The 25,842-nt window shown below is 40.4% G+C and overlaps 1 protein-coding gene across 1 annotated transcript in view; it reads right to left on the bottom strand.

Moving 5' to 3' along the window:
- Nucleotides 1-5,185: 5,185 nt before the first annotated feature.
- PLXNB2 (plexin B2) overlaps nt 5,186-25,842 on the bottom strand; it is a 114,640-nt gene continuing 93,983 nt past the window's right edge. The window contains exons 27-36 of the mRNA XM_074161602.1: nt 22,407-22,563; nt 21,282-21,382; nt 20,314-20,398; nt 14,238-14,392; nt 12,445-12,605; nt 11,692-11,839; nt 11,114-11,178; nt 10,278-10,353; nt 8,237-8,311; nt 5,186-5,290 (exon numbers count right to left, since the gene is read on the bottom strand). Coding sequence (XP_074017703.1) covers nt 5,186-5,290; nt 8,237-8,311; nt 10,278-10,353; nt 11,114-11,178; nt 11,692-11,839; nt 12,445-12,605; nt 14,238-14,392; nt 20,314-20,398; nt 21,282-21,382; nt 22,407-22,563 — 1,128 coding nt within the window. The remainder of the gene's footprint in view (nt 5,291-8,236; nt 8,312-10,277; nt 10,354-11,113; nt 11,179-11,691; nt 11,840-12,444; nt 12,606-14,237; nt 14,393-20,313; nt 20,399-21,281; nt 21,383-22,406; nt 22,564-25,842) is intronic.

The raw sequence follows: 25,842 nt of genomic DNA, 5'->3' as shown, positions 1-25,842 counted from the left end.
TATCAAAGGAATACATTTTTCATTTCACTCCTTTCTTATTACAGTAGATTAAAAGAAAAAAAAAAGAGTTTTGTTCAACATTCAATTTTGAGGAGAATTAAATAAGCCAAAAACATTGTTCGGAATTAGAGCATTGAATAAAGGATTTTAAAACCACAGTGTGTGGTTCATGGTGGGATTTTTATTTCCTTTTAAGACGAGCCATATACAGCTGTATGAGAGCTATTGTCCTCTGTCCCACTGAAGAAATAGTTTCTTTCTGAAGTGTTCAATCTGTTAAGACACATAGGTGCTTTAAAAGCTTAAAAAAAGAAGGAAAGCACTCAAACTCTCTTCTGGTTCAAATGGCAATTATCTGAAAAGCAGCAAAGAAACAGGAATACATGGGTAAATGAAATAGCTTTTGATTGCCTGGCTTCGAATGATAGTAGGATTTGTCCTCTTTGGGAACGGCACGCAGCAGCACGCAGTGTGCACCGGCAAGACAAAAGGCAGCCCTGAAGGACTGGTACGACAGCAGTGATCTTACATAGCACGGATGGTTATTACAAGCCCGCACAGGAGAAGCCACTTTCTTCTCTAACGGACAGAGAAATGCTCCCTGCCACTGAGCCATAAGTGGACATGGTTTGAAGAAAACAAAACCCTTAAAAACTTCCTGCTAACTGTGGGTCTGGAAAGTCTCTTTTCCTTCTCTTCTGTAGGAATTGTCAAACACCAAGACTTCCACCATCAAGACAAAGATTAACAAAAGAGAAAGGCTGAAAGACCCAACTTTAGTTTACAATTTCACCTTTCACATTCATCATTCATCAACTGAAGGAGGGTTTCTCAAAATAAAGAAAGACAGAAACACAGACTAGGTAAGCACAGAGCCTGTGAAAATTGAATTGCCAATCATTTTTAGTCTGTGTGCTGCTGTCATTCATTATCCAGGGAATCCCGTGCTCCAGGCAGATCTGGCAAAGCAGACCTCTAAGAAGAGGAGCTTGTGTGATGGAGAACCTGGAAAGCTTCAGGCGCTGAGCTTGACTGCGTTGAGCTGGGAATAAGAGACAAAAGCAAGTCACAAGGACCATGGTGCTGAGGTTTCCAGTCCAACAACTTTAGTGACTCAAAGTGCCAAATTTCAACCCCTCTGAGTGTAAAACAGAATAGCACAGGACTCGAGCCAGCGGCTAGTAGAAAAATGGATGGCAGCCAGATGTTCTCCTTTAAACTTCTGAAGTTGACTGTCTCATTGCTCTGACAGGTTATCTCTAGACAGAGGAAGAAAAAAAGAACCCAAACAACTTTCCCCATAAACTTTTTCTAAGAGAAGTCAACAGGCTTGGAAAAAGTCTTAAGAGAAAGCAATCTTTGCTCAAGATCAAATTCTTTAGAGAGGAAGTCCTCAGAGAACTGTCACACCACATGCTTAGGTGCAAATGGGAAACCTGACTAGAAACTTAATTTATCAGGGTAAACTGAGGTGTTGCAGCCATAGGAAGCATGTGAAAGAGCTGTTTCTGGATCACATCAGAGATTATTTTAGGCCATGCAGATACATATTACCAGGGCATACAATGGTTGAAAATGGTTGCGTTACTAACAAGGCTTGACGACCTGGGACAGTGAAGGACTGGCCACAAAAATGTCATCAGTGCTGGTAAGTCCAGAAGAGCTGAAATTCAAGCTCAGAGCCATTTCAAGTCTTTACGCAGCTGGCTAAAAATCTTCCTGTGTTACGACACTTTGGGAATTTGTGAATTTATGAATGCCAGTTTGAATTTCTGACTTCTCTGTATGTGTTTGTTTATAATGATGGCTCTGCTGGTCTTCAGAAGGTTGCCAGAAAGGCCAGCTTTAGAGAGCGAGTGTAAACACAGCTCAGACTAAGCAGGCTGAGAAACACGTGTCCAACAGCAGCCGGCAGAAGGGGGAGGCTCAAGTAGGGATGTTACAGACTTATCAGAGAAACCGTCTTGAGGAAGCGCTACGCCTCACATACACAAGCTCACCAAGATCCCCTGCACCCATAACCACTTGCTTATCAATCTATAGTGTAGAGAGAACAGCAAAATGAAATAGTAAGGTCTTAGAGGGGAAACCCGGCGCTAAGGAACACAGAGTAAATTCCTGGCCAGAAACAAAACCCCAAATTCCTTGTTCAGTGGGGCAAGTTACTCCATATTAGACAAGCAGGGGCAGGGATCTTGTCCCATCATCTGAGACCTCTACTTACTTGTTTGCTAGTGGGGAGACAAGCAAACCCTTTGGAGAGGCTGAAAGTCAGCAATGGGATTCAGACTTGCTGGTGGTGTCCGACAGCCTGCACCCACCTCTGAACTACGGCTGGGAGACGTCCAAGCAAGGGAGTTTTGTTCCCAGCTGCTGCTGTGGAGTAGAGTGGCTCCTATTGTGTAGAGAGAAGGTTCTTTTGCTCAAAAAAGTGCCCCTTAGAGCGGCTGCAGAGGGGATGAAAAGGAGGGAGATCCCCGGTGAGCTTTTTTCTTTTATCTTGCAGATGAACCAGATGGCAGGAGCAGCAGAAACCAAAGGAGGAGCACGAAGCCCTTAAGAATCAGATTGCTAAAATGTAGGGAATACTGAAGCCAAAAATCTAGGTCTGGACAAAACAGAGCACCAGAGTGGAAAAACAAGCACCAGAGGAGCTCAGCCAAATTAGGACAGAATAAAATAAATCATCTCAGTTCTTCAATTCAAATTCCAAATCAGTGCTTTCAGAGAGGAGACTTAGAGAAACTGAAGAACTGGCATTAAGTCTCCTTTGTAGCTGCAGCTGCTCACCGTTATCTGCCTCCATGTTCCCTGCCAGACGGCACTGCAGCGCCGAAAGCCTGCAAATTTCCCAGGGTGTAAAAAAAGGGCATCAAAGAGTGACCAGTGGATCCACCACAAACTCACACACGCTGGCAGCCACACGCACACGCTCGTCTAACAGGTAAGAAAGATCCAGCATTGCCACAGCCCACGGCAGCTTATGATCGCCTGCAGCTGCTCTGCATCAAGTCACTGATGGTGGGGGACATGTAATGTTCCCCCTGAAAGCCTACTTGCTCAAGCAGGGCTTTCCCATCTCCCCGGAGAGATGCTGCTGAGCCTGCATTTTAATTGGCTTTCGGGTCCCAAGACAGATTTTCATCAGGCAAGAAGACCTCGCTCCGGGCTGTTGCACTACATCCTCCCTTCTCAAGAGAACTCTTGTTTTTCAGAGCAAGCGCCCGCAAAGAGGGCATGATGTCAGGCACACCATCTGCAGGATGCGCTGTGCTCCTCCATTACCAACCGCAGACTGACGGACGCTGCTGCTCTGTCACCCCTGGAGGAAGCACCACAAACCCCTTTCAACCACCCACCCTCCCATATTTCAGTAAAGATCCCGTGAGACTTGGTGGAAAAAAACAACATTGTATTTGATTTACTATTAACAGGATTTACAAATAATGACAAAGAAACAGATTAGCCGTGAAATTAGGATGCTTTTGTTGACGAAAGAGTAGCTGGCAAAGCACCTTTACGTGGAAGTCATGTACCTCAGTCCTAAACGGTGTAAAATAACTTATAGCCCAGGCAGGTTCAGGAATGATTATACACAAATGCAAGAAGTTGAGTACAAAACAAACCAAAAAAACCCCTCCCAGCTTACTGGGCAGGAAACCAGTTCTGGCGAGGCTTTTTTTTCGGAAACTGAAGGAAAGGCCCACTGAGAAATACTGGGAAATTTTCAAAACGGGGAAAAAATATTAACAAACGGTAAAAGTCACTGTGTGACAACCTACCGGGCAGGGAGAGCGGGCAGCAGAGACTGCGGTAGCTTGCTGAGATTCAGCAGAGTCCGGGCGCTTGGCGGGACAATGAACGGAGGAGTACAGATGGCAGCGCTTCATTAAAATGCTACTTTACTGCCAAAAAACTTGCAAGACAAAGAGGAATAAAGTTCTCTGATGTGCAATACAGCAATTTAAGAAGACGTACCTAACTTTTTTGATTTGTATGGAGCTTACCTATATTGTAAACACACACTTTCTGACAAGTTATTTCCATTGTCTTTGCTATGGGTTACGGTGTGTATTCAATCGAATGCAGCATTCCAAGGCTCAAAACTGACTGAGTGGTTTTCAATAGACGGGCATATGATTTTTCCAATATCATACTAGTATTTTACATCACAAATACAATAAAAACAAGTGATGGTATTTCTAGGACAGTTCCAAGATTCAAATAAAAAATCATCAGAACCATTCTAAAATAAGATATTATACATAATCAAATCATGTTAAACAGCACACTCTCGGCAAGCAGCTAATTACAAGCATTCTGCTGGTCATGTTTTTCACACAAAAGTCATTCAATAGCACATAAATATTTCTTTTCTTGATCTGCTTCTTTTTACAAAACCATTCATCAGATTCACAGAATTAGTACAAGTAAGGCACATTAGCATATATCATAAAACTCACAATAATAACAAAGAGTTGTAAAGTTTTAAGGACTAATTCCTTCTTTGCAGTGGTTTCTGAACCGAATGAGACTTAATCAGTAGAACCCTCCTACACTGACATTACTCTTACTTCTGTCACAGCCGACTGTGGTGGGTGCAATACTGTGCATCACCATGGACATAAATAATTAAATTAAGAACCGTGTGTGGTAGCAAATCCCATTTTCAGATTCTGCAGAGAAATCGGAGACGTTGTTCATGATGTTCGTTATGAGCACGGACTAAGTTTTAGAGCTATATGGAAGTCAATTTCCAGTTATCAAAATAAAAGGGGATATTGCATGTGTCTCTGAGTATGCTATTGTTTTCCTAGTACAAATATTGCTTAATGTAGAAAGGGTGCTATAGTATTGAATTTACTTGCATAATGAATCCTAAATGCTGATGTCTCAGATTCTACCAAATTAAACGAACTAAAGGTTTTCCTTCTTCCACCCCCCACCCTGCCCCCAACCAAAGGACTCTCTTTCCCACAGAAGATTCATTTACACACAACACAGCTTTTAATTAGAAGCATAATTTACAGTAAAAATTCTTTACATTACACCTCTGCTATCAAAAAAACATGAAATCTTTCATTTAAAGTTGTAATTATACATTAAAAAATAGAACACTATTTCCTTAACAGGAAGAATGAATTTGAACATCTTCAGATCAGATTTCTTTATTGCGGCTTTTGAGTCAAAGGTCAGTCACTTTATTCTCTAACGCAGCTGCTATTTGCTGTAAACGGAAGGCAAGCTGCATTTTTTGTGCAGCTGGATCCTCTTCAAGTGCATTTATAATCTGGAAGAAATAAACACAGAATGTTTAGAATCATTTAGCTTAAAATATACGACAACTATATACCCAGACCAAGTGTTTGATACTACTTTGGTTGTAAAGAGTCTTTTGCATTTACTCTATACCAAAGATAAAGCCCATCTAGTAGGCCCCATGTTCTACTTTTACACAAAGGCAATAAAAATGATCGTCTCCGTTACTTTATCTAAGTTGCTGTAATGTTTCCCATTATGCTGGGATTCAAGCAAATTAATAGGTAGTACTTTATCTTGTGAAATATTACATTCCAAGATGGAGCAGGCAGGGGGAAAAACGTTTCTACAGCTATTTAAGAAACAGTGTTTTTATGTAGTGTGCACCCTATAAGGCTTAAGGGTCATTCGCCAGCAGTAATTAAGCCCCATCCCCATGAGCTTTGGTTATGAGAAGCTCCTGGGTAGTCTGCACACAGGCATAAGGCAGGGCAGCGCAAGGTCTCTTGTGTCTATAGGCAATATGATGGAGACAACGGTCTGGCCACAGCTTCAGGGAGCTGCCGGCAGCTCCCTTTGGCTCCCACCAAGAAATGCCAAGACTCCGGCCCGGCACCATGTAGCTCAGGAATCGAAGAGCTCATCAGAGGAGCCCCCCAGCACCCCACATGAAACCTCTGCTAGACGGAACATATATATATAGGAAGGTATGACTCTAAGACACAAGGGATTTGAAAACAAGAGCTAGAAAAGGTCAACTGTTATGAGAAGTCTTTTCTTCAAATAGAGTTTTTTAGGGCTTCTCAAGATCAAATTTTAAAGGTTTCAAAAGGTTTTCATTTCCACCATCCTTTAGGGAAACTTTTCCACCGACTATTAGATTTCTCCATTAGAAGAACATGTTACACAGCAAAACCCTTCCTTTTCCAGAACTGGCTTTATTAATAACAGCCAGACACCGTAATCAAGCAGAAACCTTTAGCTCTGTCTAAATACTACACGAACTTGCAAGTACAAGAACTGGAGAAATAGAGTTTGCCTGTCACTACCTGGTTCTAACTGGTTCTTAGTAAGAACTAAGTAGTTCTTACTACTTCTTGCACATCATTGACAATGGAGATTAACGCAGTCAGTATCAATCTAGCCAATAATTTCACTTTGAAGGGCTGGTATAGCATTTGAGTTTCAAATGGTGGAGCAAATTTGTTTAGAAATAATTATTTTAATGGATTTGTTTTTAAAACGTGAAAACATTTTTACAAGACAGTTAATAAACACTTATTACAGTATTTAAATTGGGCCTAATTTAATTTGATATTGTTCCCTTAATTTAAGCAATTACATCTAGCTGTAACTCCTCAAATCTAGATTAAATAATTCATGATTATCTCTGCTGGTGAATATATCCTTCATATAAATGTGGACAATTAGAATGTACCCACTTAGTCATTGTCAAGCCCTGCAGAGATGCAGAAGGTACAGCGCATGCTGGGAACCACTGCGTCAGTAATAAAGACAAGGGCAGCTGCAAAATGTTCCAATTTATGCAAATTAAAACATTTTCATGGAAAATAAATAAGCTTGATTAATTTTACTGAATGATTCTTGACAGATTATCTCCATAACTCTGATCTAGCAGCCTTTTCATCCGATGCACCTTGTTGTTATACAGCGATGTATGCGGAAGGAAGAGCTGCAGTGACGAGTTGGGGTTTGCTGGCCTGACACTGACAAATCCCACAGACTGGTGACGCCACTTCTGCCTGCCACCACAAGTGGAAGCAGGGACACAGGGATGTGTGGAAGAATCAAGGTTTCATTATTCATCTGTCACCCAGGGTCCCTGAGTGTTTCTGGAGGAGGACAGGCCACGGGAATGTGCCAAAAGTCAGTTTGGTTAGTGCTGGGGACGAGGGACGAGGAAACCAGTGCCATCAGGTTGGCCTGCGCTCCTCCGGCCACTTCCTCTGCTAACCCCCACTGCAAGAACTCTCAGGGCGATTTGATTTTCCCTGCTTATATCTGTTTTAAAGCTGCAGCAGGATGGCTGCTCCCGTGTAAAGCAGCTGCCCTGAAGCCCAGGATGAGACTCACTGCCGTTAGTGCTAAATGTAAGTGAAAACACGAACTGTGCTGAGATGCAAGACTAACCGAAAAGAGCTCCCATGTGCTGTACTCCTTTTCCATTCAGCATCTGTTCCTACTCACTTTGATTTAATTCTGGGAGTTTTCTGGAGGCATTCATTTCCATGGAAACCATTGAATAAAAGTTTCCTTCTCTCGTTTTGTCTTCAGATTAAGTTTGGAGAGCTATAGCCACAGCCCAGCTACACTGGGATGTTCTTTGTCCCCCTTTCCACGGGGCCTGAAGAACCTAAGAAATGTTTTGGACTGAATCTGTGAGTCTCCCTTTGAATCGTACTACATTCAGCTGTTACTCGACTTTGGTTTACCTTGGGCAGGCACTTTGTTTGGCAGGGCAAACCAGGGACAGTAGCATGCGTGGAAGTTATAAGTGCATCTTAACTGAGAAAAAAGGCCCCATTCCTATAAGCAAAACAAGTCTAATGGGTTGTTTCTAAGAAAAAAAACCTACCGGCTTGAAACCTGATACAGCTCTGAGGAGTGCTTCTTGCTCGGTGACATTCTTATGTCCTAATTCTTAGGAACTACCATTCTTAGGATGGTAGAACTGAAGAGAGATGATTTTTAAGTCTATTTCTCTTACAGATCTCATTAAACTATCGCTACCGAAACCAGATAGCCCATAATGAAATTTTTCATTTATAAGAATACACCTTTGACCAGTGTAATTGCCGAGCAAGGTGTATAATTGCAAAGTTAGAGCTTTCTGCTCAGCATTGCTTTTACCTGATTACCCAGGGAATTCCAGAAGTTGTTCCTTTAGACTGATGTTAGCCTTTATAACTGTTTACCATGATATTATTAAAAAATGAAAACAAAAGCCGCAACTTACCTCATCATAGTATTTGTTAGTGTACTGGTAGAGTTGGTGTAGAGCCACAAGCGTATTTAAGGAATCGGTATGCGCCTGTTAAACACACAAGCGAGCGGCAAACACGTCAAACTATGATCACAGGCAGCCGAAAGTTACCCACATGCATCACTGCCAGATACAATATTTCTAAATGTAAACTCTGCATCTTGTAACTTTTCTTACGTGTTACAATGTTCAATGACAGTTGGGACAGAAAAACAAAGGGGTGAGAAAACCTTCCTTTGGTGATTTTTAGATCAAAACTTTCCAACTGTCCACAACTCTAACACTGGAGGTGGAAAATATTTTGAACTCTGAATGTCAAACCACAGACTGCAGCTCAACATCTGTTACCAACATGGGTACGTATGTATGTATAATTAAAACATTTAGTCAGTACAATCTACGTATTGTCAAGATATTAAACACTGGTTCTGTCACTGTCACGGCTGTTTGAAATCCTTTCTCCAGCTCTTTTTAACTCTTTGAAAGTATTCACACCTCACTACAGCAAAGGTGTAACTCATCAAGATCACAAGTATGTGTATGTTTGGAAAAAGCCATCTGACTCACAAAGATGGAAAGGGGAGAAAGACAGAGAAGGAAAGGACTTTAAATGAAGCAGGAAATAATGCCTCCGTTACCTCTTCCTCCCTCCCTCCCCAGACATTTAAGTTATTTAGTGAATGTGCTCTACCTCTCTAAACAGATGTTTTTCATTCAAATGTATAGGATTCAAGTCTCTAGCTATGCCTTTAGTCTTTTAAGTTAGTTAAGAAAATGAAGAATTGCAAAATGTTGCTACTGGCATAAATGATTACCCAAGGCATAAAGCAGCAGAGAAAAATCCATCTTTCCTTGCTCTATAAAAGTCACTTCTAGTGCTGGTCAAAATTTGCAATGTTCGATTACTCCTTCCATATTCATTTTTATCATAATTTATAATGTAAATAGAAAGGATCAACATATACCTGCCGATGTTAAAACATTCTACTGAATTTACTTTGAATCACCAAATGGTTTAATTTTATATACATCTCAATTTGTGTAATAAATAAAGTGAACTGGAAAATGAAATGTCACTGCAGATGAGTGTGTAGTGAATGACTGAAAATAGAAATGCTCTCATGAGGATGTTGATCTGCAAAATGTTAGGTCCTAAGGGCATTGAAATAAACAACCCACAAAAAATTCCCCAAACATCCTCCTTACGCTAGAACTCTTCAACCAAATTAAGCAAACGAGTAAACCAGCCAGTAAGCACACTGTCTCTTTGCTCAGGCTAAACAACATCTTTTAAGACTGGTGAGGGCTTCTCCGGGTTCTCGAAGGCACAAGCCTGCTCTAGCTAAGCTGAGCTGCAGAGCAGACAGGCTCTTTGAAGACTGAAGCAGGTTTTGCTCCACCAGTCACCAAGCAGAGTCCCCAGCTTGTGACCAACCCCCTCTGCTCTTCTCCAGGAGAGGTAATCCCCAATAACCCCTCATGCCAAAAGTGCCACTGAGGGGGCACACGGTGAGCTTCTCACATGCAGCGTAAAGCAGAAGTATTGCCCTTGTACAGACAGCTCTCAAACAGGCTATGCTTAACACATGTGCCTCCCCTTTCGCTTCTGAAATCTAATTTTTGCTGTGGTAGTGCTCTGAATTCGGTCATTACTCCTTATCAGTATGATCAATGCTAAAAATCCTCTACATGCTGCTGAGAGAAAACACCATTCAAGAGCGCTATCATTTTTCCACAATGGATGTGAAAAGATCCGAACACGTTGCTCTGGCACCTGCATCACTCAGATAAATTAGTGATGATACCCATTCTTAGTTCCATTCAATAATCAACATTTCAAAGGGCTAAAAGACATGACTACAGTAAGGAGGAGTATTTCAGAGATGTTTGAAATAACTCATTTGATGTTTGCACGTACAATAAATCCACTTGTTGAGTTGGAAAGAGAAGGCAAAGAAAACCAGTGCTATACTTGGCTCCAATTTCAGCACAAGAAAACGGAATTTATTCTTACCCTAGAAATCTCTGCTAGATGGGTATTCATGTCTTGGTCACTAACTGGCACCATCTGACGAATACCTTTGTAGTAACTGCAACACATGAAAACAAACTTTCAATTAGGTGAAATACACTCTGGCTTTCTGGTAATCCTGCGTTTCAATTTGGCAATTATTTTAAACAAGCTTCCCAATAACGAAAGAGATATTCAGCCACAACAGACCAACGATTCCTTTAGTAATCTTGCCTCCCAACACTCATTAGTACCTTCGCAACAGAGGCAAATCACACCTGATTGTAAAGGGCCAAACCACAGGAAAGAAACCTATTTGTAATTGGAGCCACTGTTTATTTTAGGTCCTCAAACTTTTGAAGCCATCAGCTAGCAAGAGTTTTGTCCTGTGGCAGACCTTCCCTGGTATTCACAGAATTGCCAATTAGTAAATGAATGAAGTCAGAGACGGAATAAAAAATCTGAAATCCTGAAATCTTTTCAGGGTTTGATCTCTCCTGAGTTATGGGAGTGCAGCGTTGGTTAAGACAGATTGTACAGGTGACAGCAACCGCTGTGGAAAACAGCATCATCTTTTCTCCTGAATAAATGCATTCATAAATCTATCCATCTGCCTGCACAGACATGAGCACACACTGACATGAGCACATAATGGTGCTCCATTTCAGCCCCGCCAATGCCACCACCAAGGGAATGTTTTAACATTCAGGTGTAAAATTTTTAACATTCGACAGTTGACCATGATGACCTCAGCATTCGCTCTTCCTCGTACTGAGTACATTCACACAGGCTTAAGACCTTAACAACTCCAAATAAACACGAAAAGAGTCTATACTTACTCTTCCACCATTTTCTTATAGTTAAAGATTTCTTTCGCGTAAAGTAATTTATTACTTGGAGAATCCTGAAAAATTTATAATAGAGAGAAACTTGATTGATTTATGAACATCTCTAGGAAGCAACAGATACTCAAGAACCTAAGATCAAACTTTATTTTCACATGCACTTGAGCTTTACCGAGATTAACATTCGGATGCTTATTATTAACATTTACCTTGGTATATGGGTGGCATTATTTGCTTTAAAAGGATGAAGTTTATGCACAGCATTACTGTTGAGTTTTATAAATACATCAATGCAAGATGATACTAAATTATTGATGGACAAGAAATAATCAGCTCTTAAGCTTGCTTGTTATACAAGCAGTTGATATTTTCTCCTTTCTATAAAAATCAATCAGCAGACTACACAGTGACACTGACATGTTCACCAACCTGTTAAGTGGTGAAATGCTAACTTCTTTACAAAACTGAAAAGAAACCATCAAGGCTGTATCTCCTCAGAGAATGGGTATTGTCTACGAGGATGCCCTTTGTCTTGTCAGGTGTAGTCAGGATGTAGAATGCAAATCACTTACTCTGCTTAATTTGTGCTCTGTTCTTGTGCAAGCATCCATGAAAGTCTGTGCAATGACTGACAAGGAAGCATCCACTACTTCGTGAACGTGAACATCAAAGATGAAATGCGGATTTTTCAGTATGTTTACCCAGAATCTAAGAGGAAGGCTGCAAAGCAAGGAAAAAGATAAATAATCCTTTTTACACAACAAATGTTCTACACCAAGCAAATCACATGAAATTAAGTACAGGTTTTGCATTTTGATCTCCTCACAACAGTGAAGCGTAATTTTCTATTTCAACATTTATATAAGGTATCCGTTGTCTGGTTTCCATGTCTGAAAACCAACCCTTTACATCTCTCTCAGAAAAATGAGAAAAACTTGTATAAGAATAATCTTAAGTGCCCCAAAATAGCAAGAGACGATGTCTGCGTGGTTAGAGAAAGTACCCGAGTAGTACTTTATTAGATTTTGTGCTTTGACAGGTAAATCTAGTCACATTTGTCTCTTGCTTTCCTCTTCTCTGAGAAAAGACGAAAAGTAAAGCGGTAAATCTGCCAACGACAACCCCATAGACGGGCTGGTTTCATTTTTGCAGCTTCTAGGCTTATGGGGAATCCTTTTTATCATATAAACACATTACCTCAATTAAAATGATTCTGAGAATTATAAATGAAATTTACTTTGATTTGTGGTAAGAGTGCCAGTCCATACCCGGGAATTACACTCTCATTTCTCTGCAATACAAGTATTACTCTGTTCATACCGTACCTGTTTGTTTTCCAGATGTGAATGGTGTCTTCATCCTTGATGTCATGTTTTTCTGCTTGCTCATCAAGAAAGTCAAAGAAGTATTTCACAGCTGGGGGCACCACATGGTTTGAGTTGAGCACGCTATGGAAGAAATTATCTACAAATTGCTGAAGTGTCCCCTAAAAGCAAATTTAAAAAAAAATCTCTTACATCTGTGTTACAGGCTGAACTCAGTGCCACCCTAGAGCCTTTTATTCCTACTGATGCTAAGGGCTAGTAGCAGTCACTGATGGCCTTCATCCTGAGTGCTAAGGGTATCGGGCGACAAAAAACCAAGCAACTTCTCAGAGCAGTGACCTTGAAAACTGCCAACACAGTAAAGACCTTCTAGAGAACAATTTTATATTCTAGCCTGAAAGGTTGTGACTTCACCAACTATTCTACAGTTTGAAGTGAGGTGTGCTTTCTGCTCGACAGAAGAAGCAGAAACTGGTTGCTAAGTATACAACACATTCACACTTCAAGGTCGTTGTGCACTTAAAATAATTGTTAGCCATTCTTTAATGGTTTTGCAGCTTCCCTCCCCCAGTTTCTCTGTCTCTAGAGCACTGAGCAATTTTTAGAAGCAGAATGATAGGACAAAGTGACCATTTGACTTTCTGTTTAAGGGCAAGCGCTTGGGTCTCATCAGACACCCAGCTTGGTCCAGCTCCATGAACTCCACTGAGCCTGAGGAGTGAAGTGTCCTCAGAAGGACTGTGCGCTTGGCTGGATTCCTGCACCTGCCTGGATCTTAGAGACCACGACCTCAGAGACTGTCCCCTTGTTTTAGAGATGACCCTGTTGAGGCCACATACAGTTCATCCCCGCTCAGCTGGTTGGCCCTATGGACATGTTTGAAGGGCTGCATCCTCTCTCTCATGGTCACTCCAGATGCCAGCCCCGGGACAGAGCAGGGACCAAGAAGGCAAGGAGCCCTGATCTACTCTGCTGTCAATGAGGACACATCAACAGTCCTTGGGTGGTACAGGTAGCTGTGGTGCCAGCCATCACACCTCACCAGCTCTGTACCAGGTAGTAAAGCTCCAGACTGGTAATAATCTATAAACTGGCTATTTGGAATAGAAAAGGGAAGGATGCATCTTGCGGGCTCTTTGTCCTGGGTCTATGTCATCTATACACAGACTTTCCTTCACAACCACTTTTGCACTTGGACAACTGGCCCCAGCTGGAGCCAGGTCACCCTCATTTTCATCAGGAACCTGGCTTTAGCATCATTAAACACATGATTCTAAATTCTTTTTGCAAGGAGGAACGCTTCACAAAATTATTTTGATTGCAATCCATTCTGCAGTATAAGCACTAAAAATACACTAAAAGGATCATTATTATTTGAAAACATTTTTATTATTTTTCTAGGGTATATGGCAGCATTGGTCACAAACAAAACCAGGGAAATATGAGGCTCTGTTGCAGTTTGTAAAGCATTTGGTTCAAAACAAAACCCAACAGAATATTATCTAAACAGGTGGCTCAGAGGAGAATATCCATCTCTGTCTTGCATGAAAAATCCTTATTTAACGAACACATAATCATGGTTTTCAGCTTTGATTGGCAGCTATACTTTATCTCTTTCCCAGTAATGTTCCTCAGGGCATATTAATAACTTGAAGCCTGAACACCAGCTTATATGTACGTGAGACATATTCAAAATTGCAGCCAAATGCATGATTAATAGTTGCATCATTTTCTTCAGTTGTACCTGAAAATCTATAGGTGTAAGGTATAACCATGGCACAGTTAAGCCTTACCTTCACAGAGAGAAGTCTGGTCAGGTAGATTTCTGTAATAGCTTTGGTCCTCTCTTTTTCTTTCACGCTGCCTCGCTTTGATTTACCTTCATCTATTTCATCTACTGGCCGGACTAGATGCCAGACCTTATTTTCGTCTTCCAGGAGTGCATGCCCTAGAAACAGTAATTGCAATAATTATAAAAATGCCTCGCACTCAATTCAGCAACACAAAAATAATCATATACCTAAGTACAGATAAGATTCTGATTCTCTATCCTTAACTTTTCTCTTGCCAAGAGGATCTAGATCACTCTGTTCCTGTCCAGCATACACAGCTCAAGTACTCAATGTTCAATAATACATAAGCTGAAAAAGCAGCACTGAACTAGGATTGTGGCTTGCTTTTGTCAGGAGCAAAGGGAGAGGAAGGAATCAAACAATAAGGAAACTTCTGTTTGGTCACCTAAGCACAGTATGTGTACTTTTTCAAGGTCCACACAGTGAAATACTCTACCCCTTTGTGAATTCTCAGAGACATGATCAAGCTACAGAAATTCAGCTAGGTCTGACCCAACAGCCACCACAGAAAGGGCAATCAAAGCCTGCTCCAGGTACAAGGCAAGATATCGTTGTAGCAGCTCTAGTGAATTTGACAGTTGTAATTTAAGAGTTTACGACATCAACTTCTTTTCTAGGTACCATTGTTACAATTTACAGTTTTACCCTAACTGCTGGATTCAGAGTATGGTACCTCAGTTCAGATCTGCCTTTATCAGCATTTGACCAGCACCGCTTGACTATGTAGCTGAGAGGAGGAAAAATGCATCCTTTTGCTGAGAGGATGTGAACTCCAGCAGACAGAGGTAAAGACTACAGCAAACTCATAATCCATTATAATAAGATTTTAAAAGATTTGTTTGTCAGTATTCATAGCTTAAACCAGAGAAAGAGTCTCACACCAAGTCTGTTAGCCTATAGCAGAAACAGAAGTAAGCTCCTGGATGCTTCAGACAGCTCATCTGATTGCAGTGCTTTGCTATGCTCCATCCATGGCTTGGTCATGCACCTGGTCCCTGAGCTAACTTCAATGACCAAAAAGGGAGTCTTGCATTTCAGCATCAACATGAATGATCAGACAAACTCTATGCTGGAGAATCTTTTGTTATGAACAGTTCTAAAAGAGATGATGCAATTATTTTAACTTGCAAGTAATATCCACTGAAAAAAAGATTCTATGCCATAAACTTAGTTTCAAACCTCCTGGTTTTGCTTGTTCTTCCTTTAATTTCTGAGTTTTGATACCCACTTGGCATAGTCCCTAAAAGCAATAGCGCTTCTCCAGTGGAAGTTACTAAATCAGTGCATGTAAAATCATTGACGTCTTTAAAATGTGAAAGTTATTTTTCCCATAAAAATTGTGGTTTAGCCCTGTTGCACAAAGTACTTTGCATTACTGCTAAGTTTTACGCTTTAATATATGTATCTAATGTAACTGAATCCCAGTTACAGCAGAAAAATATCAGTTTCTAATTGCATGAATTTTGTCCTTTCAAATTTTTGGCCATAGTAGTTTATTAACTAAGTTCCTCAACAGCTACATTAAATTTACCAGATTGTATGCATTTTCAATATTTTATATCACAGAAGAAAATAACATTTATATGTAATCTGGCCAAACCAACACTTCTGCTTGAATCTACTTTATATATCCTCATGAAAATTATTAGCTATGCAGTCTTCTGGAGTCTTTACTTCTTCTTAACCAGGTAGGGGGAAAAAAAAACCCAAAACGCCACATTAAATCACGTTGTCTTTCGAGAGTCCTTAATTTCACTTGGAAGTTCATGTGAACAAAGCAAGCAAGAAAGAAAAGCTATCACTTTATTTTGAAACAGCTGCGATTTCGCAATCGATACCATTCATAGCAATCATCCGCCAGTACAGTGAGAACTGCTGGTGGGCCTGAAGTCTGGAATTTCTTTTGCAATGCCTGTTATTTACTTTTGTAAATTAATAGATCAAATCACACAGTTAGAGCAGAAACTATTTTCCAGCCTTATGTCAGTTGCTTGGCACACTTCTGCTTCCTCCTTTGATTCAAAGGAATTTATCCTCTCTTTGCCCTCCTGATGGTATATGGCCCAGTTTAACTCCGGAGAGAAGAGAAACAACCAAAGGCATTTCCACTGAGATTATTGGCCCTTGTTTCAGCTTAATTTGGCCCGTGTTTGTTTAGCAACAGAATTGGCTACTAGTGAAGTAGTAGTTATTTCACAGGAAAGAAGGGATTAAGAGACTACAGCTCAACCAGACGAACTTTTGCAATACAAAGATCCCACTTCATTGCTAAAAATAGCAGGAAGAAAGAGGAAGAGAAATTCAGAGCATGGGGCAACAAAATATGTTAGCAGTACGGTTGCTAAGAGAAAATAACATTTCTGTGAGATAATATTTTCCCCAATGGAAAAGTAGGAGGCGAAGAAAATAAAAGATAGGGGAAAACACCTCCTTTTTGTTGCAGTAGCCGCATTATGTGTCAAGCCGTAAGTGGGGAGAAGACTGTGCCCGCTGGGTCAAATGCTTCCCCCAAACTCTTTATCTAGGCCCTGGGGCATTCTTTGGCCAATATAAAATAACACTGGGGTGGGGGTTAATGACAAATATTGACTGCGCTGATTAATTATAGTGGTATGAACCATGATGTAAACATGATGGAGGCAAGTGAGATGGTGACAAGCAATGCAGCCCCTTTCCCTTTGCGTGACCTTCAGCAAATTAACTTCCTCCCAGTCTCCTCCCCCCTTGTGAATAAACTGCTCTGTGGAGGTGAAGGAAGGGCTGCCCTACACGGATCTGCTAATCAGTATTTCTGATCTGCAACCCTCTGGCTATTTTTATTCAGAATTAAAAAAGAAAAAAAAAAACCAACCAGGAAAAAACCTCCCAAATAACAAAGCGTGCTGTTTTGGCTTATAGTTCAGCACAGAAATACTAGCATGAAATCATTGAAACCATTCTCCATCTTGATACAAATTAGTAATTGCATTTATTATCTCCAGAAGCAAAAGATGCTGCATTTAATTTGTCACAACCTCCAGCTTCTACTGTCTTCCTGTTAGAAGCTGTGAATCAAAAGCAGCATGGAAGCAATGCCAGGTTTTAGAGGAACATCTCTGAACATGGTTTTACATTTTCGTTCTGTGCAAAGCCTAGTACTTTGGCAGACAGTCAATGGCTTCAGCTGACATTTCTCAATGCAAAAGGTGCAAGTTAATGAGAGACTCTGGATAAAAGGAAAACCACTTCATCACAAGCCTCATTCATAAAGCCGGGATAGGATTTCTATTTATTCCAACCCTGTAAATCCCTGTGTCATATAAATGTGTATGTGTGGGAGGGGAAGCCTCTGATCCTGTCCTCTCCCTTTCATACACACAGTGTCTCACAAATCACTGTCACTGCAGGCTCTTGCTTAGTACTAGCTTTGTAACATTTTATAGCTTTCCAAAAGAACAAGTTGGCATCTGATAGCTCTGAGGACCCTTTGGTGTTAATTAAAATGGGCTATCCCGGCATGAAATGCTGTCTTCCCAAATTTGTACACTGCCATAGTGCAAGACAAGGCGTGGAGAAGAAACATAGTGGAAGTTGTCTTCGCTTCATACTTTGGGATCCAAATTATCTGCAAATTTTTTTTTCTCATGTATGAGATCCCTCGTGTGACATCACTGTCCCCAGAAGTCTGCTTTTGCTTTACAATTTAGTATGCCACATGTATAACTAAGGAGCTCAGATCCTTAGCACAGAGTACAGATCATGTATGTTCAAAAGCTTCATCATACTGATGAATCGTAGCTAAAGATAAAATCATAGAGGAAAGAAAAGAAAAGAAAAAAAAAAAAAAGCAAGCTGAACGGTCTGGTCCTCTACTGCCTGCCACAAGGGCAGTGAAGTGGGACGATGAAGACTGGGAGCCCAGAATGGGAGACTGAACACTGCTCTGTGTTAAGAAAGCAAAGCAAGCTAAGGACACCGCCAGGCTCCATTCATGGTCCACTCCACCTCTTTACAGTGGAGGTAACTACCCCTTCAGCAGTTATCTCAGCAATTGGTGCAACCAAACTGAACAGGGACTGGGAATCAGCCTCTCGCCTGGCTGCACTCTATATTAAACTGGATGGCTTTTTAAGTTGACATGCTGGGTTGTCACCTGCTGTGACACAGTAGTCACCACTTGTGCCAGCTATGGCAGGCACTTGTAGTAAAGGGGTGAGAGGATAGCAGCGGAGGTGTAGCTGCGACCATTAGGAGACCCTTCAAGGGTGCTGGGAAAAGTCTCAACAGAAAGCATCCAGGAGGAGAGAGTAAAAAGTAAATGGCAAGTAATTCTGCCTGTCCTAATTTCCTGGCCAACACTCAACACAAATGAAATGGAAGTCTGCACATTTTTGTTAAATAGTGATATATGTCAGAGCTATCAGCTGGGACCCATCTTCTTGAAAAATGTACATTTCTGGCATATTATTTCCAATCTGTTTGACTGCCCAGCCCTTAAAACCTATTAAATCTAAGATTAGTAAATCTGTTTAAAGGAATGAAGCTATTAGGTGAAGCAATGGCTCTTGCAATCAGACAGAAAAGCATATCAAAAGAGTTCATAGAAGGAAGAAATGATCTCAACAATTATCATTCCATAAATCTACCTTCTACCTTGTGTAAAATAACTGAATATAAGGATCAAAAAAAAAAGAGAAAGCGAACATCTGAAGTATAAAGGAAACACATGTGACAAAGAACCTAAATTTACAAGTAAATATTTCTGTAAAAATCCAAGTGCATTTTAGGCTGTGGATATTGTGTCTCAAGTGGTTTTGAGATAAAGGAAATTGGTCTAGACAGAATACCAACATGCAGAAGTAAAAGCTTTATAAGATGGTTTGCAAGCTACAGGTTGCCTTTCGTGTTGAGAAGTCCAGCAGACTGTAGCAGACAGCAGTATAAGAATTATGCAACAGCTGCTTTAGTGATGTGAAAGAGAGGAAACATTATAAAGAAATTCCTGACACTAATTTACAGTGGATTGCAAACCTCAAAAAGAACAAGGGTATTGTGGAAAACACTGCGAGACAGCACATACGGAAAAACGAAGCCAAACAACAAACCCTGGAAAAACCAAGCTAGCATAGCTGGTGAAACATAGAATCATACAATGGTTTGGGTTGGAAGGGACCTTAAAGATCATCGAGTTCCAACCCCCTTCCATGGGCAGGGACACCTCCCACCAGACCAGGCTGCTCAAAGTCCCATCCAGCCTGGTCTGGAACACCACCAGGGATGGGGCACCCACAGCTTCCCTGGGCAATCTGTTCCAGCGTCTCACCACCCTCACAGTAAAGAATTTTTTCCTGGTATCTAATCTAAATCTCCCCTCTTTCCATTTAAAACCACTACCCCTCGTCCTATTGTTACACTCCCCGATAAAGAGTCCCTCCTCATCTTTCCTGTAGGCCCCAATTGCCCCTGTTCACTCAAATGGAGGTAGACACAAAATATGAACATATAGAGATGAGTGTGGAAGGCAACATAGTTGTAAGAAATGCAATAAAAAAGATTACATCAGATCCATTATGTCATGGAGAGGGGAGCTGGTCTCTACTGTGGTTCATCTAGAGAGTCAGTCTAATAAAAAGTGGAAGAAATTTGGAGAGGAAAGTAAGATAAGGAAAAAGGATGGAGAAAGATGAAGCTTTGGAAAGATGAAACATACGGCTTGACTATAGATGTAGTGGGATTAAGAAACAAGATATGCAAGGAAATGTTTGCTAAGAGTGCTTCCTATTAAGCTGGGGTATGGACTCAATAGCAATTATGGTTAAAGCTCCATTATTTAAGGCTTTTATAACGAGGACAAAGAAAACCACTGCAAGTGTGCAGCGGGTAACACAGAACAAATAAGCTCTACAGAGTCTGGTGGGGAATATCTAGCTCTCACAGACATGCTTGATAAACAAGATCAAGACAACAGTGTCACTCTCTCTGCATGAGTTTTAACTTCTAGTCATTTTGGGAGGTAGTGAAGCCACAAAATACTTACTTTCCCCTGGGACATCTTGCTGATTATCCTCTGGCTGCTGGGAAATTCCCATTTTTGACAAGATGAGCGTGGCACCATCTCGGACCTTTAAAAATACAAACACGGGGATGTTATTCAAAAGAAGTATGCACTCCTGAACCTCTGTAGGTTTCTGTAATCTTTTGCAGGCAATCTGGACCTATGATTAATGCTGCCCTTCAAAGGCTTCTTGGGCAACCGGCTCTGCAGTTCGGACCAGACTCCCTCCCCCTCCTTTATTATGAGATCACATCAACACCTCCTCTGAGATTACTCGAAATGTGAGAGGCAACTCCAAGACTTCAGTGGTTCCTCAGTCCAGTGTGAGTGCCCTTTGTACAAAAGTGGGGTTTATCGTGAAGAATCAGACCTGTCTGTTTTCTGAGGGAACTCTAACTAACTTCTGGCTTTCGTAATCAGGATATCTGTTGTTAGAAAGCAATAAATAGCATACAAAGAGAAGATAAGTGGATTGCAACTGCTTGGTAGATTGCAGAGCACAAAACCTAAAACAGACAGTATAAAAATGTCAACATCTGCTCTGTTGACTGGGCTGTTGAACAAACCAGACCAACCCAAAATCTATTTAGCAGCAGAGCAAGGACACAGATAATTCTCAGGGGTAGGAAGTGGTAGAGAAAAGAAGAGATGAAAACGAGATCTAGCAAAAGGAGCTTTTGAATGTTCAAAGGGAATTTAGATTTGGACACTGTAATGATGAGGAAACCAAAGTGCTGGCATTTAAGTGACGTGTTTTTGGGAAGATGTTTAGGAAATATGTCCAGACCGAGCCTTTCACACTCCCGAGATTTCACTGCCTAGACCCAGAGCTAGGGTTTTTTTCTATTCTTTATGTAGCACAGAAGTTTCTCTAAAAACAAATAAAGATTTTATTTATTACTAGAGAACAGTTAATAGATGCGAACAACTGCTCTGAAACACCTCCTTACATTATAATGCATTAGTGTGTTGATACGTTTCCATCTGCCATCTCTTTGGGATGTTAAATCCAAGTCTGAGAGGATCTGTGCAGTAGAACCTGGACGCCACTCTAAGGGATAATTAAAATAAGAAAAAAACAGTTTTCAACAATGTGCAAAAATAACTACTCCAAGAATGTTTCAGTTCAGAGACCCACTGACGCATTGTGGAACATTAAAAGAAGTAATTTGGCACATGCCACTATGTGTGTTTTTTATTGCTTAATAGCTTGGCCTTTATTACAGAAGTTTGCACGAACTATTCCTAACCACGCACATGACTTCTGATTATTTTCCACAAAAAGTTAAATGCCTTTGCAAAGAATACTGCACATACATATAATAAGAACTGCTATAAGTCCAAAATAAAAGACTAGGCCTTTGTATGGAATAGGAAAGGCAATTTTAGATAATTTACTAGGATTTTCTGAAGAGCAAGAATTGCATCCTCTACTTTCAGATTAAGGCAGCAATGAAGATATTGCAAAATTATTAATTGGAGCTTTTATTATGAGATTGTTAGGCCTTTTAAGTTACGTCTCTCTTTTTTTTTTTTTCCTCAAGAAGAGAACAGCAATTTTGAAAGCCTTCAAGGAGGATGATGTTCAGAGGCTGGGTGGCTCATCATCTCCAAAAAGTGCAGCTCCTGTAAGTTATAATTCTTTCGAATAATCATCATAAAGGCAAGTCAAAATCAGTACCAGTTTCTGAAATTGCTTCATTACTTCTCCATCAGTTAATTGTCCATGCTGTCATTATCACATTAATTAGTACCTGAGATACTGATTCTGTCAGACATGAATACATTTGTGCTAACAGTCATTAACAGGCTCTTTGCACACTAATGACAGTACAACAAAACTTTTAAGAGTCAGGAAAAAGAACTCTGTAAGAAAGCATTAATTTTTAATGCATATTAAGATTGTTGCAAAATGCTGTATTTTTGCATCCAGCTGAACATGAATTCAACTTTTTTTTTTTTTTTTTTTTTAAAAAAAAAACCCATCAATTGCTTTTATAGACATTTTTGGGGGAAATACAAAATCACACAACATGTTTCACCTGCTCAATATAGGATCGCAAGTAGCTGCTTACCAAGAACTACACTCTCAGCTTTTGGCCACTGAGAACACGGCAGATTTCGATAGACTTGGTCTATTATCTTTTCCTTTACTTGTGATATAGTATCGCAGTTCAACACTTTCACGGGTATGGAATCGGTTCCTCCATCTTGCACGAATACATTTACTGTCTGTAAAAAAAAAAAAAAAAAGGAATGTACATGGTTATTAAGACAAATCAGCACTGAATTACCTCTGAATCTGTTGTTCTGGGTGATTTAAATGCAAACAATATCTAAAGTTCACTGTGCAATTGCATATATGTGCTGCCCAGCAGCACATATATGCAATGGGAGTATGGCTAATTTGAGCGATCCTTCGCCAACCAGCTATGGTAAATGCCAGGTAATTCCTCCCACTACAACACAACAGAAAAGATGCAGAACAGATTTACTCATGTCTAATATGCTACTATTATTGAGTCTTGGAAATTTAGTAAAGAGGGACATAGAAGAACAAAGCAGCTGGACTGCCTACTAGTTACACACATTTCATAGATGCTGCTGATCTGGGACATAGGAAAGCACGAGTAATGCAGTGTCCAAAATTAACAAGTTCCCAGTAATCATTTGAGTTGCACTTTGCTGAACCCCTGGAATATTGTGTGCTTTTGCCTTCCTTAACGCTGTCTTCATAGTTGTGGTTTTACTTCTCAAGTCGAGCGGACTAGGTCTGTACATATGGTGATTTATTATGGCTCAACTGATGAGCAGTGACTTGTTCAGCTCCCGTAACTTTACCTCCTGTGACTAGCTGTTCATTAGATTTATAAATACACACATATGTGCACACAAACACATATATATAGAATAATAGAATCATAGAATGGTTAGAGTTGGAAGGGACCTTAAAAATCATCAAGTTCCAACCCCCCTGCCATGGGCAGGGACACCTCCCACTAGAGCAGGTTGCTCAAAGCCCCATCCAGCCTGACTTTTATGTATACATAAAAGCCATTTATATCATCTTTGGTGTTTGAAGACTTCATTTGCTTACTGCTTACTGTTGTCACAATAAATCTAATAGCTCCAGGAAACATATTTAAGTAGTTTACGCTAGTTCTAAAATATTACTGTTTTCTGATAGTATTGACATGATTTTTTTTTAATGTTAAAGAGAATTTCTTGAAAGCTGTAATTTGCTAAATCTAGTGTGATTTTTTAAAAAGTAGCTTTGCTATATAAATGTCAGTTTTAGTACAGACAAAAGCAAATGAGAAAACGATGGCCAGGAAATCTCCCCAGAAGAAAAAAACCCACCAAAACCAAATAGATGTTATGAAAAGCCGTTTTCTTTCACTAGCTGAATCAGTACAACAGCTCAGAGCCCTTGTGGATGTTTTGCCAGTCAGGTAGCTTTGGAGGCCAGGCACATCTGAAGCATCGCTGCTCTCAGATACATACGGTCCTGCCAACCATAATGCCTGAATTTATCATCTCAAACCTCAGAATAAACTTGCATGGCTGGTATTTTTAAACACTGAAGAAAAGCTATGCCATACGGCAGTCAAATTAAACATGATTGCACTGTCCCTTGACAGAACTCTCAAACTAATCATGAGATTTCACCTTCCTTTTCCTATTAGCTTTATGGTAATTAGACATGATTTCACCGCTGTTTCAGTATGCAGCATGTCAGTGTAACCAGTGATGCAAAACAGATTCATCTTTTAAATAAGAACAATTAGAGAGTAGGCAACTGTTCTATACTGTACTTTCCCACCGTGTCTCACTTTCAGGCAGAAGTGCAGTAATTAACTTATGCTTTAACCTACCTTGGTGCACAAATGTTCCCTAACTGCTCCCAGTTACCACAACAATGTCCTCATCATGCCAAAGATCCCAAAAATTTATAGCAACAGTAACCCTCTTCATAATCTTTCATCATAAATATATATATAAACACATATATATCATAATCTTCCATGCATGCACACACATAAAATCTTTGTTTGATGGGAAATCTGTAAATCTGGACCAAATACAGCTACTGTACAATGGTATAATGTTTAATATCTAGCTAGCATGCTTGTTGTGCCCACATCTGATTGCATATACAAATTTTCTGCTTTCCCACTGCATTAATTTAGCTTAATTGCAGGCATTGGAGCTTTTTTTTTTTTGTGAAAAGAAACAGAATGAATAAAGAATTATTGCCATTTATTCTTACATGATGCACAGTGCAAGTAAATTTTGTTCTCCATACACAAGAGAAAATATAACCAGCATTGCCAGTCAGTGTGGTTTCTACGGGTGGCACTTTCAGCTCCAATATGAAGATGACAACTCAACTAATCCCCAAAATATCAATTGATCTTACAATATTTTTTCTTGCCCAGCACACCTTTTTCCTCCAGGCAGTTTAGGTCACAGTCTAGTGATTCTGTGAGTGAAAGTCCTACAGCAATCTCCTCACATCAGCCCTCCCATCAGCATCCCTTCAGAATACATGAAATCGTGATTTTTTTTTTAACCAGGACTTAATAAAGCTTTTTATTAAGTTTCTCTTTCCACACAGCAGATATGTCACTGCATCTTTCTCAGTTGGAGACAACCACAAATGGCTCCTAACATGTCAATAAAAGAGAAATCAGAGAGGGAAAAAAAAATCCTGTGTTGGTCTTTGACGGACAGTCTGTGCACCTTTGATATTCATTACACCGTATCCTCAAGAAAACCAGCAAGACTGTCAGAAAGAATAAAACTAGAATTTATGCTCCCTAAACAGCTAAAGAGTGGGCTGCTTCAGTTTTTTAAAAAGACAGTGAATCTGTGTGCAGGAACCTATTTGGAAAAGTGGTGGAAATTTGTGGCAGTGAACAGAATTAAGTCAAAGAAGAATTTGTAATAGAAGAGAACTGGATCCTGGCACTGGTGACCAGATTCAGGGGGTGGTGGAGCTCAGAGGGGGAATTCTTTGTGCAGGGCTGTCCACTTCATCTGACTTACAGCACCTAACACAGGTCTCCAGAACTGCCTGTAGAGGCAGCTTCCCCTCATCACTGCAGGGAAATAAACCCCTTTCAATGCCAGTTGGGCTGCCCATGTTCAGGAGAATTTGACGCACACAGGAACACATGCAGAAATAGGTTCATAAAGTGTTTTGGAGATTGCAGAGCCATCTCACAGGACTGTGGAGGAGCTCATCCTGGTATACTAATAAAATGATCTCTGAAATGACGTTTGATATGCTGACGAGCAGCAATCACAAGGGAGAAAGACAACCCGAAGTTCAAGCATAAACTTAATGCAAGAATTCTGCAAAAATCAATTGCCAGTTAATTTAGATGGGAAAAGGGAAGGAGGCAAACACCCCCCCCACTGTTCAGACAGACTTTGAAAATTATGAAAGGGATTTACTGAAATGGATTCCACAGTGGCAGGACTTGGATCTGACACGTAGAATATATT

Source organism: Numenius arquata, chromosome 2 (genome assembly GCF_964106895.1).
Source record: "Numenius arquata chromosome 2, bNumArq3.hap1.1, whole genome shotgun sequence".
Classification (NCBI taxonomy): Eukaryota; Metazoa; Chordata; class Aves; order Charadriiformes; family Scolopacidae; genus Numenius; species Numenius arquata.
Note: the sequence above shows the minus strand (reverse complement) of the source record. Positions and strands in the feature narration are given on the sequence as shown.